Source organism: Neophocaena asiaeorientalis, unplaced genomic scaffold, assembly GCF_003031525.2.
Source record: "Neophocaena asiaeorientalis asiaeorientalis breed wild unplaced genomic scaffold, Neophocaena_asiaeorientalis_V1.1 scaffold67, whole genome shotgun sequence".
NCBI classification, from domain to species: Eukaryota; Metazoa; Chordata; class Mammalia; order Artiodactyla; family Phocoenidae; genus Neophocaena; species Neophocaena asiaeorientalis.
This window is the reverse complement of record NW_020173731.1, coordinates 9,742,844-9,762,955: the sequence shown is the minus strand read 5'-3', so window position 1 is coordinate 9,762,955 and position 20,112 is coordinate 9,742,844. Positions and strand designations below refer to the sequence as shown.

Below are 20,112 nucleotides of genomic sequence, written 5' to 3'. Positions count from 1 at the left end.
ATTAAAGTTATAAATTATATAAAATTATACATTATATAAAAATTATAAATTGTAAACCACATTACAAGTGAAACTATTTCTTTTTCTTTTTTTTTTTTTTTTTGGTACGCGGGCCTCTCACTGTTGTGGCCTCTCCCGTTGTGGAGCACAGGCTCTGGACGCGCAGGCTCAGCGGCCATGGCTCACAGGCCCAGCCGCTCTGCTGCATGTGGGATCTTCCCGGACTGGGGCACGAACCCGTGTCTCCTGCATCGGCAGGTGGACTCTCAACCACTGCGCCACCAGGGAAGGCCTGACACTATTTCTTGACTTATCAATCTTATTTATCTTTAAAATTAATTTAAAACCTAAGTACATTTAACAAGTTAGTGCACTAACTGGACCCACACAATCCCTTTTCCCTAGTCTCAGAGAAACACTGTCACTTCTTTTAACATTTTTTTTTCCTGATATTTATCACCATATTTTTACCTAACTTGTTTTTTCTACTTTTTAATGAATTGTCCAGTTGTCTATTGAATACAAACAAAGATTCAATCATCTTCTAATTTAATCATCTGCATTTCTTCCTTCTTCCTGTGTAGTTATTGCACAATTTCAGTTACACGTTGTGACTGAACTAAATCAAGTAGAGTTTTGTGAGCATGTTCCTCTCTTTACAACTTTCTTTTGTTCTGTCCTGTGTTGATGGTGCCCTTTTTGGTGAAGTTGTCTGCTTGCTTGCTTAGTTTTCTATATTTCTATTTCCAATTCCTCCTAAATGCTCCAAGAGATTTTTCAGTCTACCAAGATTGTTCCAATGTTCAGAGACATCAGGTGCTTATCAACTCCCTTCTAGTCCCAATAGACCCTCCTCTCAGAGCCCTCCACTCTCCCACTTGGCCTTAGTTTAGGTTCCACCAGGAGCAGACCCTGAAACAAGAATTAAAGTGTAAGTAGTTTGTTTGGAAGATGCAGGAAACACCAGGAGATGAGTAAGGCAGTGAGACAGGGAAGGAAAGACAGACAATAAAGGTATGTTATCAAGCCAGTTAAGATGACAGGAGCCTAACACCAGGGGAAACTGGTAAAGATGTTGAACTCACACCTCAGGGTAATCACCCAAAGGTGAGGGAGCTGGGGTAGTGATACTAACTTCCATCAGTTGTTAATTGAGAGCTGCTTCTGGGAGGTGTTACTTACCACCATTTTTCCTGCTAAGCCAAAATCAGAATGGCTTTAAATAGTTCTGGAAAAGCCTAGGCAAAAGGAAGCAGAACTGGCATCTGGAAGTTATCCAGACTGTGCTGAAGTGGTAGGGCCCTAGTGACATGGACAGGATGCTTGATGGTCTGCTACACACTTCAGCACATGGTGGATGCTGTCTCACCTGCAGACTCACATCTGTTACTTTCTCTGGTTCTTGGATCCATGTTTTCCTCTTCCTTGAATTTTCATTTTACTAAAGCCCATCCTTTGGGAACTGCCCGAGAAATGATGCATAGGAAGTAAAAATTTGGGTCTTGGCATGTTTGAAACTGTCTTCATTTTCACACTTGATTGATAGTTTGGCTGTGTGTAGAAGGCTGGGTTAAAAATAATCTTCCCTCTCATTTTAAAGGGATTTCTCCACTGTCTTATTACTTCCAGTACAGCTATTGAGAAGTCAGAGGACATCCTGACTTCTGACCTGATTTTCTCCCCCCTACTCTGGAAGTTTTAAAGATACACTCATCACCCGTGACATTCTAAAATATCATGCTGATGCACTTTGCTATATTTTATTTCTTCATTCACTTTGCCGGTTTTTGATGAGTGCTTTCAGACTGTAAACTCATGTTCTTCTGGTCTGAGAAATTTTCTTATGTAATTTCTTCAATAATATTTCTTCACTGTTTTCTTTTACTGAAGTCCAATTAGTCTGATATTGGATCTCCCTGTTGATTGGTTGATTGTCTACTTTTGCTATGTTTTCTGTCTTCATTCTTACCCCCAGCCCTTCACACACTTCCTGGGAGATTCCCTTGGCTTTATATTCCAACACTTTTGTTGAATTTTTCAATTTCTTTTAAGAATATTTAATGTTTTCCAAATGATTTCTATTCTTTTCTTTTTCTTAAAAAAAAATAATATCCTGTTCTCTCTACCTAGATTCATTCTTGACTCCATGGAGCTATTTGTAATAGCTAGTGTTATTTTGCTCCCTGCAAACCTTTATTAATGATCACTGGTCAGTTCTTTTTGAAGAGTGAGGCCTGAATAATCTCATTTAAAATTCCGCGTATATGAACAAATTTTGCTGACTGTAGGCTTACTTGTAGTCTGATGGGACAGGTGAGGCACTTTTAATTAAATTGTCATAACAGAGACTGCTAATTGTTTTTCTATATTAACCCCCTTTTGATTTTAAGAAGTAGAACCCCTTCTACCATTTAAAATATCAGGACACATTGCCTCTCTTCACTAGAGCCTACCTTGGAGCAACTTTCCAATGGATGTGACTTCCTGCTCACTTACTTAAAAAAGAAGCTGCTTGACCGAGTTATAGATATAGAAAACAAATAGGTGGTTACTAGAGGGGAGAGGGTGGGGGAAGGAAATAAATAGGTGAGGGAGATTAAGAGGTACAAACTTCCAGTTGCAGAATAAATGAGCCACCTGTACGAAACGTACAGTGTGAGGAATATAGTCAGTAACTATGTAGTATTTTTGTGTAATGACATATTGTACCTATGTTTATCATGGTGATCATTTTGAAATGTATAAAAATATTGAATCACTATGTTGTGCAACAGGAACTACCGTAGTGTTGTAGGTCAATTATGCTTCAAAAACAAACAAACTGATAGAAAAAGAGATCAGATTCAGGTGGAAGGGGGAATTGGATGAAGGCAGTCAAGAGGTACACACTTCCAGTAATAAGATAAATAAGTGCTAGGGATGTAATGTACCACATGATAAATATAATTAACACTGATGTATGTTACATATGAAAGTTGTTAAGAGAGTAAATCTTAAGGGTTTTTATCACAAGAAAAAATTTACTGTTTCTTTAATTTTGAATCTATATGAGATGATGGATGTTCACTAAACTTATTGTGATAATCATTTCATGATACATGTAAATCAAATCATTATGCTGTACACCTTAAACTCTCATAGTGCTGTATGTCAATTATATCTCAATAAAACTGGGAAGGGGGTGGGGGTAAGAAGCTGCTTGCTCTCTGATTCCTTTTTCCCCATGGTGAAGGCTGAGATGCTGACAGAGTGCTGGTGAACCAACTTCCGCCATGCCGAGGAGGGTAGCATCCCGTGGGATGCTGAAGCAACAAGGAGGAAGGGACCTGGTCCTTGGTTAATCATGTGGGCAGAACTACTGACCATCCTAAATGCTCTTATGCCTCCTGTTTCATGAAAGACACATACATTTCTGTCTGATTTGAGCCACTGAGCTTTTGGATGTCCTGTTTCCTGACAAATACAGAGTGGGGAAGCCCCCAATATTAGTGTTTATTAGTGTCTTCTCTGCTGCTGTCTAGTTTCTCCAGAGAAAGAGCTTCTGGTCTTCTGCTTGCTTATTTACAACTTGAACTTCTACCATGCAAGACCAGAAGATTATTGCTTCTATATTCTCTTTGGATTCTGTTTTCTCCCTCTACCACTCAGCCTATTTCCATCACATTACTTTTGCACTATCAACATTGAGAGAACTTTCATTTTTCCTGAAATAGTTGCTCCCTTTCCTAAAACGCAGAGGATTTGCATTTGTCTCTTTGTTTTAATGAAATGTCTTCCCTTCCACTATGATTAGTTCATCTTTGCATTTCCCTCAGAGGTTTGCTCACAGTGATGTTGAATAATTATGTTGTGAGTAAAAAGTGTATACAGTTGTATGAAATGTTAATTTGGTGCTAAAGTTTAGTTCAGTCTAAGAAAGTCAGCTACAAAGCCTCAGCCGCCAAATATTCTCTGAACACAGGAAAATGAATTACAGCTAAGTGGATTATTTCTATTCTAGGTTTAATAACCTTGGGGAGAAGGAAATTGGTAAACCAGAGGCTCTGCCATGAAAATTTTTAACTAAGGGGAGACTCTATTGATTGTACTGACATTTTGTATTTATGGGAGCCCAAAAAAGGGGCATGTTATTTTCAAAAATTCCTCTGAATCCAGGAGTTATTCTTCTTAGTCCTTTTGTCACCAATTTCAGGCAAATAACCGATTTTCTGATACCGATAATGAGCCTATTTGCAGATTTAAAGGTATGATGAGTTCTCTTATATTCAAAATATATTTAAATACTCTACATGAATTTATGTAATGAAAAAAATTTTATTTCCCAAAACTATTTTTTCTTAGAACCTTTAGATGTCATCTAGCTCAATACCTGATGGAAGCTTGAGTATTGCAAGTTTTAAATTATATCCATTTTTAAGGTATACCAGAATGTACATGGTATCAATCTGGGTCTAATCAGGAGAGAGAAAGCACACAATGATTTAAACAGGGGAAGTTAAATATAAAGAATTATTAAATTGTGATAAAAGAGAAGCTATAGGCTCTAAGAAAACTCTATATGGTTCCCTAGGGCTGTGGGAAAGTACTCAAGAAAGGACAAACTTCAAAGGAGGGCCTTTTCCAATGCTTGGGTTTAGATCTCATTGGAAAAGGTATAATTGCAACCTACTAGATGCTGGGGAAGTTCAATAAGTTGCCTGGACCAGAGATGGTGTACAGAAACCACGCTTGGGAATGCAGGCAGGGCATAAATGAGCTGCAGCTGGTGAGTATGCACGTGGGCCTGAAGCTGGCCAGGGGCACTAGAGCATTCTGTGTTAGTGAAGTGACTGCCGATGGTAGCCAGGAGCATAGGTGTGCAGAGTGATAGGGAATCCAGTGGCAAGCCTACAAGACAGAGATGGGGTGCAGGCACATGGCAGCTGGTGGTCAGGTGTGCAGGCATGCAGACAGAGTGCCAGTGTGGCAAGAGGCCTGGAATAGCACCACTGTCAGGAGAACCACAGGAAGGTGGTGGCCAGACCAGTTCAGGGCTGCAAAATTACCATGGGATTCTGCATTCTGGGCACAGGGCTGGGGCAGAGTGCTAGTAGGTATCCTTAGACTCACAATGCTAACCCGCTGTGAAGCAGCAGGAAACAGCAGGAGCGTATCTTCTTCCCACAATGTTCCTCTAGCACCCTCTACTGAGAAAGCTTAGCATCATGCTCACTGCAAAGCGGAAATGTTTAAAGGAATTCTGTTCATGATCACAGTTGTGTGTAATAAATGGTGAATTTGGAGCTAAAGGCAATACATTGATAAATAGCAGAGCACGAATAACTTAAAGTTGCTAAAATAAAAATGTGAAGTCAAAATCACTCAACGATTGCTTAGAGTTAAATCTATAAAGAAGGAAATGCTGGAAAAGTAGCAGCAAATTTATTAAAATCTAGGTTTATAATCTAAATTTTGTTTATTTTCCACCAAGGAAAAAATGGGAAATACAATGGTTATGTATTTCCTGTTGGTTGATAAAACTAAAAATATTTCTGACAGAGGACCTTATTTGCTCTTACTAAAATAGGTGATATTAAAATAGAAAATTAAAATTTATCTCATGGGTTATTTTATAAGAAACTGGGAATAACGTCATGGACAGCACCATCACCAATTTCAAAACTATTCTTCCAATAGCCAAATATATAGCGTTTTATAAGAACTGAGTTGATCTATTAAAACGTAAGTTGAGATTGATGTTTTTGCAAGGAGTTAAGCTACTGTGAGTCTATCCAGACACATATCTACTAAAGCTATATTTTGAAGCAAAGATGGACCATGGAATATGGAATATATAGAGAAATGAATAAATAAGCATCTCTGTTAGACTAGTGATTCTCCAATTTGTTGCATATGAGAATCACTGGGGGCATTTAAGTAATAATTCAGATACTTGAAGACTTACTGGATGTATTTGTAGGGGATGGGGCCTGAGAGTCTGGATTTTTAACCACCACAGGGCATTTTTGGGGAACCGCCTGAACCAAATATGCAATCTCTCCTTGAGGGCAGCCCATAATCACTCACAGGTTGATACAGTGGTTCAAAGGCCCACTTCCCTTGACCCAATCTTGGACATCTTCAAAGGGCCATCCAGCTTTCGAGTGCCCTGGAGATCTGCTGAAACTTTTTTTTTTTACATCTTTATTGGAATATAATTGCTTTACAATGGTGTGTTAGTTTCTACTTTATAACAAAGTGAATCAGTTATACATATACATATGTTCCCATATCTCTTCCCTCTTGCATCTCCCTCTCTCCTACCCTCCCTATCCCACCCCCGCCAGGGGGTCACAAAGCACTGAGCTGATCTCCCTGTGCTATGCGGCTGCTTCCCACTACCTATCTACCTTACGTTTGGTAGTGTATATATGTCCATGCCTCTCTCTTTCTTTGTCACAGTTTACTTTTCCCCCTCCCCGGGTCCTCAAGTCCATTCTCTAGTAGGTCTCTGTCTTTATTCCTGTCTTACCCCTAGGTTCTTCATGACATTTTTTTTTCTTAAATTCCATATATACGTGTTAGCATATGGTATTTGTCTTTCTCTTTCTGACTTACTTCACTCTGCATGACAGACTCTAGGTCTATCCACCTCATTACAAATAGCTCAATTTCGTTTCTTTTAATGGCTGAGTAATATTCCGCTGTATATATGTGTCACATCTTTTGAGTGTTCTGCCTATGTTTTCCTCTAAGAGTTTTATAGTTTAATTTAGGTTTAATTTAGGTTTAGGTTTAATCCATTTTGAGTTTAATTTAGGTTTAGGTTTAATCCATTTTGAGTTTATTTTCATGTATGGCATTAGGGAGTGTTCTAATTTCATTCTTTTACATGTAGCTGTCCTGTTTTCCCAGCACTACTGCCAGAGATTTCTGTGTGTTAATTTTGTATCCTGCTATGTTACCAAATTCATTGATTAGCTCCAGCAGTTTTCTGGTAGTATCTTTAGGATTCTCTATGTATAGTATCATTTCATCTGCAAACAGTGACTGTTTTACTTCGTTTCTGATTTGGATTCCTTTTATTTCTTTTTCATCTCTGATTGCTGTGGCTAAAACTTCCAAAATTATGTTGACTAATAGTGGTGAGAGTGGGCTACCTTGTCTTGTTCCTGATCTTACTGGAAATGGTTTCAGTTTTTCACTATTGAGAACGATGTTGGCTGTGGGTTTGTCATATATGGCCTTTATTATGTTGACATAACTTCCGTCTATGCCTACTTTCTGGAGAGTTTTTATCATAAATCGGTGTTGAAATTTGTTGAAAGCTTTTTCTGCATCTATTGAGATGATCATATGGTTTTTCTCCTTTAATTTGTTAATATGGTGCATCACATTGATTGATTTGTGTATATTGAAGAATCCTTGCATTCCTGGGATAAACCCCACTTGATCATGGTTTATGATCCTTTTAATGTGCTGTTGGATTCTCTTTGCTAGTATTTGGTTGAGGATTTTTGCATCTATTTTCATTAGTGATATTGGCCTGTAGTTTTTTCTTGTGACATCTTTGTCTGGTTTTGGTATCAGGGTGATGGTGGCCTCATAGAATGAGTTTGGGAGTGTTCCTCCCTCTGCTATATTTTGGAAGAGTTTGAGAAGGATAGATGTTAGCTCTTCTCTAAATGTTTGATAGAATTTGCCTGTGAAGACATCTGGTCCTGGGCTTTTGTTTGTTGGAAGATTTTAAATCACAGTTTCAATTTCAGTGCTTGTGATTGTCTGTTTATATTTTCTCTTTCTTCCTCATTCAGTCTCAGAAGGTTGTACTTTTCTAAGAATTTGTCCATTTCCTCCAGGTTGTCCATTTTATTGCCATGTAGTTACTTGTAGTAATCTCTCATGATACTTTGTATTTCTGTGGTGTCAGTTACTTCTCCTTTTTCATTTCTAATTCTGTTGATTTGAATCTTCTCCTTTTTTTTTCTTGATGAATCTGGTAATGGTTTATCAATTTTATTTATCTTCTCAAAGAACCAGCTTTTAGTTTTATTTATCTTTGTTATCATTTCCTTCATTTCTTTTTCATTTATTTCTGATCTGATGTTTATGATTTCTTTCTTTCTTTTTTTTTTTTTTTTGCGGTACGCGGGCCTCTCACTGTTGTGGCCTCTCCAGTTGCGGAGCACAGGCTCTGGACGCACAGGCTCAGCGGCCATGGCTCACGGGCCCAGCCACTCCGTGACACGTGGGATCTTCCCGGACCGGGGCATGAACCCGTGTCCCCTGCATCGACAGGCAGACTCTCAACCACTGCACCACCAGGGAAACCCCAAACTGTATGTTTTTATTCATTTTTCTTTCCTTATTGCACTAGCTAGGTCCTCCAATATTTTGCTGAATAGGACTGATGAGAGTCAATATCCTTGCCTCAACTTCTAATCTTAAGGGAAAAGCATTCAGTGTTTTAGCAGTAAATGATAATATTTATAGTTTTTTTTAAAAAAACATAGGTTTCCTTACCTTGATAGCTTTCATTCCAAAGATCAGAGTACTAATGTGAGGGTCCTGTGAACTGCTATACACTTGAGGACCACAGAAATGACCACCAGGTGGGTCCAAAAACCCAATAGATCACTGTGAGATTGACGTGAACTAGGAATCCTTTTATTGCCTGGCTCCTGTAGCATCTATTTTAATGGGGTCATGGTGACACTTTATGTTCCCAGGTAACAGAGATAGTTCAGATCCAACAAGTCTCTAAAGATTCTAGTGCACAATGACTTAAGTAAATTACTGAAGATTCCTTTGGGGCAAGGACTGGAGAAGTATACAATATATATACTTGCCATGGTGTTGCACAGTCCTTCCTCATAGGAATCTGTCCTCACTTTCAGTCTGAGAACTGGTGAGAAAATTACCAAGCGGGGAGGGTGGAAAGTAACTGAGTAAAAGATCATGACATTCAATGAAAGTAGCTGACCTTGGTCTTTGTATCATTCATTTTTGACCTCTTTTAATTATATATCAAGAAATTCCCATGTTGGCTGATCCTTACCCTAAGGAACATCGTATCTATTAACCCTCTTCACAGATTCTACAGGTCAGGATATCCTCTTCCCTTGGCTGCATTCCAGCCTTACTGCCCTACATGCCTCACTCTTAAGGAGGCTCTCATTTTCAGGGTCAGCGTTTCCACAACCTGAGAATAAGTTCTTATTTAATTTTGCATCCTAGGTACATCTTTTGCATCTCCCTGGTTCTAGCCCTCCAGTATTTTTCACCTAACCTGCTTTTGAAGGTTAAGTTCTTCCACTTAGCCCTGCTATCCTGGGATTCTATATTCCCCAGTGCTGCTAAACAGCCATGTTTGATAACAACATCTCCTACCATAAGATGCAGCCTTCAGAGGGCCAGCCACAACTAAGTTACTGTATAATTTTGGTCCTTGTCACTAGTACATTGCTTATTGTCCTCAGGGCTCCCATGAAGAAGATAGCAGGTTGGTCTTCTGGTTTTATAAATTAGACCATTCTAACACGTCTACTTCTCTGAGCCTTTGATCACTTCCTACTTAGCCTGCCATGGCTGTTCTGACATCTCTACACATTTAATATTGACCATCATTTTTACTAACCTTCCCAAATCATCCAGAAACATGTAAGAACTGACCCTCAGGGCACTTGCCAGGGTGTTAAATCTTGTGTTAAGGGAGAATATCCCCTATCCTGACAAACTCTCCCTTATCCTGCTTTGGGATCCCCTCCTAGGCATGCTCTCCTATCTCCAAACTCATGCTAACTAGGTCCCATAGATCCTGCATATGATTTCTCTCTTCCCTCAGCAGGTGTGGCATGCCTTTAGTCAGTTCATGCTGAGATTTGATTCCAGCTATTGGTCTGATGCCTGGAGGGGAGGTGGGGGGGGTAAATCTTGAGGAAGGCAATTATGACCTTATAAGATATCTGTCACATTTGATTCCTCTGCATAGTCTTCAAGCAACAGGGGCACTATCTTATAACAAGGGATACTGGGCCAATTATATAGGCTCTTTGGGTTTAGGGGAATCTGGTGTTCATGGTTCTGTAGTGCATCTACCCAGATATCCTCATTGAAAATCTAAAGGCACCATTCCTTCCAAAAGGGCCCTGAGTCTGAGTAGGAGGCTTGCCAGGGTTAAGAATTCACTTTTTATTGAGGTTCTAGTATTCCTTTATGATTATACCCTGAACCTGGTCCTTAGCATGATTAGCCTCCCAGCTACCTGAGATAACGGTTTCTTTAAATAGTAACTAGTAGCTTTCACACTTGGATTTGAATTGTGATTGATTGTGTTGAGCTCTCATTTTCAGGCAAGGGGTACTGGGCCTGCATCAATGGTACTCAACTGTCCCTTGCAAAATCCTAATAATTGCTATTTTTATTGCACTTCTCAAGTGTCAGAGATATTGCACAGCCAATGCATCTCCTTCCATCTACATGCCATGGGAGTTTACCAGGTAAAAATGTTTTTCGTTGCAAGGACACAGCAAGCCAGGACTATCAATATTTCATGAATCACCAGAGATGGAGTCTTGATGGTCAGTTGGCTGAAGAATGATCCAATTCTAGGATCCCATTCTTATAGTTTGCTTCCTAGATGCATTAGTGGTACAAACTGTCTTCAGTCAGCTTCTTCAGAAGGCATTCAGATGCATGTGAATTTTTGATGCTGTGATCTTCAGCAAAAACAAAAAGAAAAAACAACTCTAGGGGAATAAAGCAGCAGGATACGGAGAGAAAGGAGCTGATCAAGGACTGTTCTCAGGTTAAGTGGAGAATCACCTGATTCATGGTGGCTCTAGAGTGTAGATTGCACCACAGCATTGTCCAGCCTTGAGGCAAGGAGTCATAGCTTTTGTACTCCAATATCAGTCGGCATTCGTTGCTCCCGGGGGACAGGGTATAACTTCCTAGGTACATCAGGAAGGGGTGTTTCTTGCCATCCCAGCACATTCCCTGGAGGAGGTCACAGGTCCAAGCCACTAACTGCAGCACCAACAGCAACTGGAGGGTGAGACTACTATTGAGTAAAGGCCAACAGTGCTGATTTACTCCCAAATGGTTGGTTCAGTGTTCTGAAGGAAAACCATTATTGGCCAGTAAGTGGAAATTATTTTGGTATAAAGAAAAATTCTTGAATTTATAAGCAGTCTTGGGTTCAGAATTTGGCTTAGCTGCTCATTATCTGAAATGTTTGGGGGCAGTTTACTTAATCTATTTGAACCTGTTTCCTCATCTATGCAAAGAGGAAGGTAAGAACCAGGTCACAGGTTTTTCTGAGGATCAGTTATGATAACTTAGGTAAAGTTCTGGTATGTAATGTGCTTAAAGATTAAAAGCAGCTCAGCAAAACTTTCTGGTTAATCATTTAAATTGCTTTATTGTGGCTCCTCTTTCTAAAGGCAGCAGCCATTTAGTAGGTTTATTTATTTTTTCTTTCTATCTAGGAAGTTGAAATTTAATTTTGTTTTCTTTAGTATGCCAAAGATGTTCACTCAGCTATATTTGGTAATTCTTCTCATTTATTTTTGAGAAGTAAGCATTTTGGCTATTATTGATATGTAGAGTCACTCCAGGTCAGCCGAGTAGTGAAGCTCATTAGGACAGTTCCCAGAACTTAGTCTTCTCTTTTGTTTAGCCAACTATCTTCATCTCCTCTAGGAACAGCAATCTACAGTTGGTGGGCAAAGTATAGAATCCACGTTAGTAGTTTCTTCTGGCCCACTAAAGGAGACAAAATTTAGGAAATGATCTGGATAAATAGACAGGCAGTCCCAGATGGTTAAGAGAAATCTTAGTCTTGGGGGTTAATAATCCATGAAAAATAACACATGTGCCTTCCATCCACTTGTCTTTTAGTGCTTAGAGACAAAATTTGGGGCTTCACTCAAATCCAGCATCATTCAGGTATTCTGAGAGTCATAATAAATCTTCCTTTCTTCTTAACTCATCATCCTCAACAATTTAACTTTCAGTGCATGCTTTTTCTGTGCTACAAACACAGGCTAAAATAGTTTCTACACTAGAATATCTTCCTATAGCGAATTATTTGCTTTTTTATGTGCAATAGAAGACCCAGGAAATAGGGAAAAGAAGTTCCTACTGAAGTATTGTGAGAATAATTATTGTTTGGGCAAGATCTTTAGTATTTTCACACTGAGAGACATTTTACTCTGTTCTGGCTAGACTGTGGGCTATCTAGGGAGAAACATAATTTTCTAGACTTTTAAAAAACCTATTTATCTGTGAGCAATTCATACCCCTGATTAAAGGCACCACTCCCTGGACAGGGACTGCTTCTCAGACGTCTTATCTCCCGTCATGCTATGGCTTCTACCTCCTGAGGAGACAACTGTGCATCGGACACTGTGCATCATGAGCTGAAGTCCTTGCACCACGTGTTCTTGTTTACTCAGAGAACATCATGTATATAAATCCAGAAAGGAATTCATCATGTTCTGTATCTGAACTGCAAGAAAGCCTTGGGGTTACAATAGTAAATACATACAGAATTCCTGAGGCCTCCAGATGCTTCTGCCCAAGAAGGGGCCTTCTGAGCTTGTCCCTGTCAGAGCTATGCCAAGCACCTGGCCTTCTAGTCACTCCCCCAATCCCTCCCCTTTACTGACACATAGCTGGGCTTTGCCAAGGCTGCCTTTCTTTGCTTAGGCACCATTTCAACTGTTGCTTACTTTTCCTCATCTTGATCCAAGGTGTCTGAGAACAGCTGAGTGCCACTGTGGCCCCTCTGAGACTGTGCCATGGCCACCAATTTGTCCTGCATTTTCCCAGCACTGCATCTTTTTGGGGTCTTGGTGCTATTGCTGTGCCCTTCCTGCTTGTGTGGTGAGTACAGAGGTTATGGGGAAAGGGGGTATTTTCTCTAACATATGTAGAAAAATACCCAATTAGGAATTAATCAAATACAGTGAAATGCAGGGAGATCAGCTCGGTGCTTTGTGACCACCTAGAGGGATGGGATAGGGAGGGTGGGAGGGAGACGCAAGAGGGAGGAGATATGGGGATTATGTATATGTATAGCTGATTCACTGTGTTATAAAGCAGAAACTAACACACCATTGTAAAGCAATTATACTCCAATAAAGAGGTGAAAAAACAAAAAGAAAAACAAAACAAATTCAGTGAAATGATGATATGTCATAATCTTTTTGAGAGAGTGCAATGAACTATATTAATAAGAAATAAAATTTAAGTATAAAAGAAGTTGTTCCAATTCAGATAGAGGATTTTATAGTGTCTAGAATAACAAAGTGTTGAAATGCAAAAATTCTTGTGAGGCTGCTTTAGCAAGGAATAATCTTTAATTTTTAAATCAATTTCTTGAATTTAAATGCTCTAAAATGCTTAAGACAGATTACTTTCCAAATAGGTTAATTATACCATCTACAATCTTAGTTATTGCTTAAATTTTTAAAATTCCATCCATAAACAAAAATATTTTCTGTTATTACAAATACGGAGTAAATTTTCTAGAGTAAAAATATAGAGTGCTTCATGAATTCTAAACCATTATATAAAAGTAAGGCATGGTTATTGAAATGTAAGAAAATTTTTAGCAATGAATGAGAAGCCAAAGCATTTGAGAGAACTTACCAGAACTGAAGACCTGTCACTATGAAGATTAATTTATTTTTACAGAATTTAGATGGAAATGTCCTCTAAGCAAAGTGATGTTTTATTCTTTTGTTAGCTAACATTTTATCTAAGAGAATTAATTTTCATAATAAATTTAAAATATTTATGAATTTGTTCCCTGAAACAGCTGTCATGGCATAAAAATGGGAGATTTGGGATAGCTTACAGGGAATATTCTTAGCTGAAAATAATGGCTGAATGCTCTTATGTGAGCTAGCTTACTGATTTAGAAATGTGGAAGCCATGTTTTCTTCCTCACTGAGACTGGTAAGGGGGAAAGCATGGGTTAATTAAGGAATATCCATATTTGAAAGATGATTTTTCATATCAGATGCATGAACATTATTGAGGGACAGTATTAATTTCGGTTATAGTATCAGTACAGGATAAAGAACTTTATGCTTGGGGGTTTTCAGTCCTCCAACTTCATCTCTAAGTTCCCCTCTTCTAGAGACTGAGGTAGTAGAGGAAAGCCTTATCAAATTTGTCAACAAGTCTTTCAATTATTTTTTCATGTTTCTGTTTCCCTTTCCCTTTCTCTTCTGTTTCCTCAAATCTTCCCATTACCCATGACCCTGACTCTAATGGCATTTAATGTCTGCCAACTCTGATGTAAATCTTCCTTTCTGATTCTGCCTCCCCTCTCTCACAGTAATGACCTTCTGAGGCCAGAGACTTCGCCATTGCCTCAATATCCATCTGCCTCTCACATCTTGTCAACTACTTACCTTCTATCCGTCCTTCAAGGTATCTCCAACTTATTCCTGGATGCCTTCCCTGGATACTCTGGTGCCCAGTTCTGTCACCACCTTCTCCTACAGAACTAATTTCCTGTTCTAATCCTCTGGCACAAGTGTGACTAGTGTTGTGGTAGAACTATTTGTATGGTTAAATCTTATGTTTTAAAGTACACTGCAAGAAAAACCTAGTACAGAACTGTATATATGTACTTACTTATAAAAACTAAGAGCCATTTTTATATTTTTATGGAGGTGCTTAATCTGAGGTTTAAGAAAGGCTGTATGGAAGCTGTTGATTTATACACAGATGAATTTCTTTTCCTCACAACTAAAACAGAACTTACTTGGAGTTACCGTTACTATGCTTTCTGAACCCTCCAGAGTTGAAGTTTTGAGAGGAGCACAGGTAAGGGAAACAAGAACCTGAGCTGGCTCTTGGCCTCATGGGTATTTAAAGCTTATCCTCTCTTGTGAGTTTTTTTTTTTTTCTTTTTAAATTGGTCCTTCATCATCACTGAGGATCTTCTAAGTGCAATTTGCAGTTCAGAGTCTGGCTGATCCAGGGATCCACCTCTGATTCTGGTTGTTCATTTCCTATTTCCTAGGTATCATCTGGTGACTTCTAGAGTTATTTTGTTTTTACAGAAGGCTTCCTCCCACCTCAGGAGACCCTTTTGGACTGGCCTGAGGACAATTCCACCATGACTGTCTTTCTCATGCAGCCCATTTCTAATCTACTGGAAGTGCTAACTCAGCCTTGCTTCTGACAATGTCAGGAGTCCAGGCCAACCTCAAAGCAGCAGAAATCTGTTCTTCAGTCTCACCTTAGAGCCTTAGAGTGCCTGTCACTAGACAGCCCATCCTTTGCCTTTTAGATTTCTCAGACAGGAGCTAGACACTAGTTTGCTGTGACTAATGTCCCCCCAGCCTGAAAGGAGCCACATTAGGTTTTCTGAGTGATCTCCTGAGGGTCCTTCTCTCAATGTGAAGCATAAATTCTCTCACACATTAGCCTCACCTGGGACTGCAGGTGGTGTTCACAGGATATCGAAAGCTTTATAAAAATACTTCCCCAAGTATTATTCTTAAAATAATTTAAATTTCTGACCTGTCTTAAATTCCTGACATTGTCTTTAAGTGAGGGAGGTAAGAGTTTTCTAACTGGTTTCTGAGCTACTTGCTTAAGGAAATATGGAGCATTGCTAGACTTTGCAAGTCACAGGACAGTATTGCTCTCCAGCCCAAACTTTCATTTTATGGCCTTTAAGCATCCATTGATGCCGTAGAAAGTGAAAGTCCAATGATCAGTACCGAGAGCAGAATTCCAGAAAGTGACAGTGGACTTTGTACTAACACAAACCTGAGTTGAATCCTTAATTTGATTCATGTTACTGGTACTTACTAGCTATGACCTTGTAAGGTTGTGTTTCCTTTTCTCTAATGTGAGTCTGATGCTCATACGGCCTCAGAGAGTTAGCATGAGGATTAAATGGTATAACATATAGATGATGATTAACACAGTGTCTAGCAAGTGGTTAAGAACTCAATAAATCATTCCTAGTGATTTTAAGTAAATGAAACATACCTCAGCAGTATAATTTAATGACTTTGTTCTATAAAATGGGAAGAGTCCATCACTCTGAATAGTTAACTAAACTCTAGCTCATTCTCTTCTACCCTTCTCTTTTGCCATTCAAGACTGCGACATGTTTCCTAGCATTGCCCATGGATCCTATGAAGATGTGAGTCCAATTTTTTCCTTTACTACTGTGGTGCAGTATAAATGTGATGAAGGATATGTTCTGGTTGGAGAAGAAAAAATCACCTGCAGAAATTCACATTGGTCATCTCTAGTTCCTCAGTGTAAAGGTAACTCCACTTTACTGATGGCCCTTGCTAAGATGGTAGGACTGCCATGCAAGTTCTGACAGTGTGGTTTCCCCTCAGCGAGAGGCAGCACTTAGAAATTTGTATGTATGTATGTATTTATTTATTTATTCATTTCCTGTATTTAATACTTGGATGTGGTACTGTGCTGTTTAAAAAATATGTGCGGTATTAAAAAATATTTGTCTCAAAAATATTCTATGTTATCTTCCAGAGCTTTGTGCTTTACCTTTCACATTGATATCCCCAGCCCACTTGGAATTCTTATGGGTTTATAGTGTAAAGTAGCGGTCAAAATTTGTTTTTCTCCAATGAGTAGTCAATGAACCCAACACCACATTAAATGGACCGTAGTTTTCACACTGCTTTACAGTACTACCTTTATCAATATTCAAGAGTTAGAGATAATCATTTTTAATTTAAGAGAATAGTGAGGATTCAGCAAAATTTTAGTGAATTCCTGTGAAAGTTAGAATGAGGACTCATGGAAAAATCCCAAACCTCCTTGAAGTATCTGATATCTCCATTAGTACCTGGTGCATGTCATCACCTCCTCATAGAGAAGCTGACCTGATATGAGACCAAGATTAGGTGTGCATTTTTTTTTTTTTCTTACCACACGGCTAACAGCAACTCAAGTGTCTAATATCCCACCATTGTCTCCATTTAATACAGGAAGATACTAAGGGCATAAGAATAGAAATTACATACTTAAGATGCTGAAAAGAGTCAGGTTTTGACATACAGTAGTTTTTAAAACTCAGATTTTAGACCACAATACCTAGGTTTATATCATAATCATGTCACCTAAAAGCTACGCAATATGACAAGTCACATAAATTGTCTTTACCTAATTTTTCTTTCCAGCAAAGTGTAGACAATAATAGTGTTTTATGTTGGTGATAGCTATACATTAACATTAATATTGTTGTTATTAATTTTATTGTTATAATAATACAATAAATGTAGTTAAAGAACAACTCTCAGACTGCAGGCAAAATTTATTATCAGTGTTTCTCACCCCCCAGTATTCTTTCCTATTGTAAGATCTAAGGATCATTTTGTGAGAATCACAAAATGATCAAAATCGTGTTTCCATTACAGCTATGTGTCTGAAACCAGAGATAAAAGATGGAACTGTGTCTCTGGACAAGAAACAGTATGTTGAGTCTGAAACTGTCACTGTCCAGTGTGACTCTGGCTATAGTGTGGTCGGCTCTCCGAGTATCATCTGCTCAGAGAACAGAACCTGGTACCCAGAAGTGCCCAAGTGTGAGTGGGTAAGTGGCAGACACTCCGGGGTATTCTATCACATTGTAAAAATTGTAACCTGCTCCAGAGCACTGTTCCAGCCAACACTGATGAGATCTGACTTTTATTGGGACTCATTTCTGAGTTGTTTAAATCAATGTCAGAATCAGCACTTTTACTCTCAAAGCACATGTTGAGCTCTTAAAGCAAGTTCTAATTCTCTTATTTTATAGCAAGAAAGACCAAGCCCCTAGATAGGAGGGTTCCATAGATACAGGCAACCTGGCTCCCAGCTCTACATTTTCTATTACAGTAAGTGCTATGCTTTTGCATAGACATCAGATCCATCCCTTCAGCTGACCCTGAAGAAGTTCCCCGGGTATCTTCTGCAGTGCTGTTCCTTCTCTGCTTAGTTTCATTGCTGCCTTAGAGCAATGCTGGTCTCGATCTTAGGGCAAATACTTTGCTGAGATGCACAAAGTATCTTCTGATTTCTTGCATCAGTCCTAAGGAGGGTCTTGATACTCCAATTTTATTGTCATCAATAAGCATCCTGAAGTAATCTTATACCTTCACAGTTTGGAGATAAGCCTCTCAAACCATCCTTTTATCTCCTTTAGGAAGTTCTCTCGGGCTGTGAACAAGTACTCGCAGGCAGGAAACTCATGCAGTGTCTTCCAAGTCCAGAGGATGTAAAAATGGCCCTGGAGGTGTATAAACTGTCTCTGGAGATTGAAAGATTGGAGCTACAGACTTGAAGTGGAGCACCAGTTAAAAATCAGTACATCTATTTCCCCTCTCTTCCCCTTAAAAACAGAGAATTAGGTACATTTCCCTTATTAGCAACTCTACTGGTCCTTAAGTGCTATTATTTACTGAAAAAATACCTGTGTTAGAAGAATCTTTGAAATTTTTGATGCCACTGCTAATGTGGAACTATTGGTGGTTTATATCCTATCTCATTTTAAGCTTCTGCTTCCTTAGATTTGGTGGAATGGCAAAAATAAATAATCATCTGTCAAAAATGCAGTGTCTTTGTTTTCACTTTGATCCCCTTGGAATGAGAAATTAGGGCCCTATATCAATCACTTCCTGATGCTTCTCTAATTAATGCTTCTTTTCTATATTCATACTGGAGCCTTGTCTGAGATGTATTTACACTACATCTTCACTTCCTACTCACCCTTCAGTGCCCAGGTCAAATATCACATCTTCCTCCGTCTTTTCCTTTCTCTTTCTATTGATTACCAATATTTTCTCTGGAACAACTTCTCAGTTCCTCTTTATATTTAAGGTATATTTGGTTTTGCTTGACATACACTCCATCCAATAATAACCAGCTTGGATACCTTTGAAAGCCTGTGTGAAACCCAAGTATTCTTCTTGAGCATGTCCAAGTCTTCCCATCCAGTGTGATCACTCTTTTCTTTAATACTTCAACTAAAATAGCTTTAGTGTCTCTTTTAGGACAGAGTCTCCAGAAGCAGACCCTGAGAAGAGAATTTGTGTGAAAGTAATTTATTAAGGAACTTCTCCAAGTTCTCAAAGGAGAAATGGGAAAAGGAGTAGGGTAAGCAGGATGGGACAGGGAAGGCACGTAGTAGGGTGACCAGGCAAAGTCGAAGGAGGGTAGCTTAACCTTGACCCAGAAGGGAACCCTGGACTATAAGTTTGTGTACATTTTGTCCCAATTCCAGGTAAAGGAACTGGGCTTTCATTCTGCTGTACCAGTCAGTTATTGGTGAAGGGACACCCTGTGGGCACATGAGCCCCCAGGGCATCCAGCTCTTTCTGTGTGACTACAAATCTGACTAGCAGCCTGAGGGGAGTCCTCCCAAAAGAGTGGAAGTATAACCCTAAGAAACCAGAGTACACAGAAGCCTGCAGAGTAGAGCACAGAAATGGTAAAAAGGTCTGAGGGCCTGGGTAGAGCTTTCAATGCTTATCCCACACGTGTTATTCTTATATCTCTGGATATTCTGGGGAGTCTTATAATTTCTTATGGTCACCTCTTCTTCCATTTTTTTGCCTCCCCAAATGTCATTCTCACTCATGCTTACTTAGCTACTAAGGCTGGCCTCTGGTTCTCCACTGCATCTTGATCAATTATAGAGAAGATCACCTCTTTTCTTTGATTTCTTCAAAATAGCAGTCACATAAGAAAGTTGCATAGCAGACTTTTACTAACGCTCTTGAGTTAACAGAGGGATGTCTGGCTGGCTGCACAAGACTGGACTTTCACATCGAATGTTACATAACTCTGATCTTAAAAGACCATTGCCTTTCCCTGCCACCAGGAACCTCTTCTAGCTGACTTTCCCAGCATGACCCTGCCAGCCTCTAGAATTTTCTGGTCTGATGCTTTCCCTTCTCAAATCACTCCTTATCACACTTCATCTGTTCTTGCTATCACTGCCTCGGAAACCCATTTCTTTTTACTTTATTAGGGAAAGCATTTTAGCAATCTGTCTTTCCCTAGTTTCAGGGATTTCATATCCAAAAATCCATGAATGTACTCAGATAAACAAAGGACTATCCATTCCAGGTCTGGGCGCCA

The 20,112-nt window shown here is 39.2% G+C and overlaps 1 protein-coding gene across 1 annotated transcript; it reads left to right on the top strand.

The window, feature by feature from the left end:
• Positions 1-12,782: 12,782 nt before the first annotated feature.
• LOC112403444 (apolipoprotein R-like) lies at positions 12,783-18,313 on the top strand. Its single transcript, XM_024750879.1, has 4 exons — positions 12,783-12,867; positions 16,116-16,286; positions 17,409-17,584; positions 18,176-18,313. Exons 1-4 carry the CDS (start codon positions 12,783-12,785, stop codon positions 18,311-18,313), a joined length of 570 nt encoding a protein of 189 aa, XP_024606647.1.
• Positions 18,314-20,112: the final 1,799 nt, after the last annotated feature.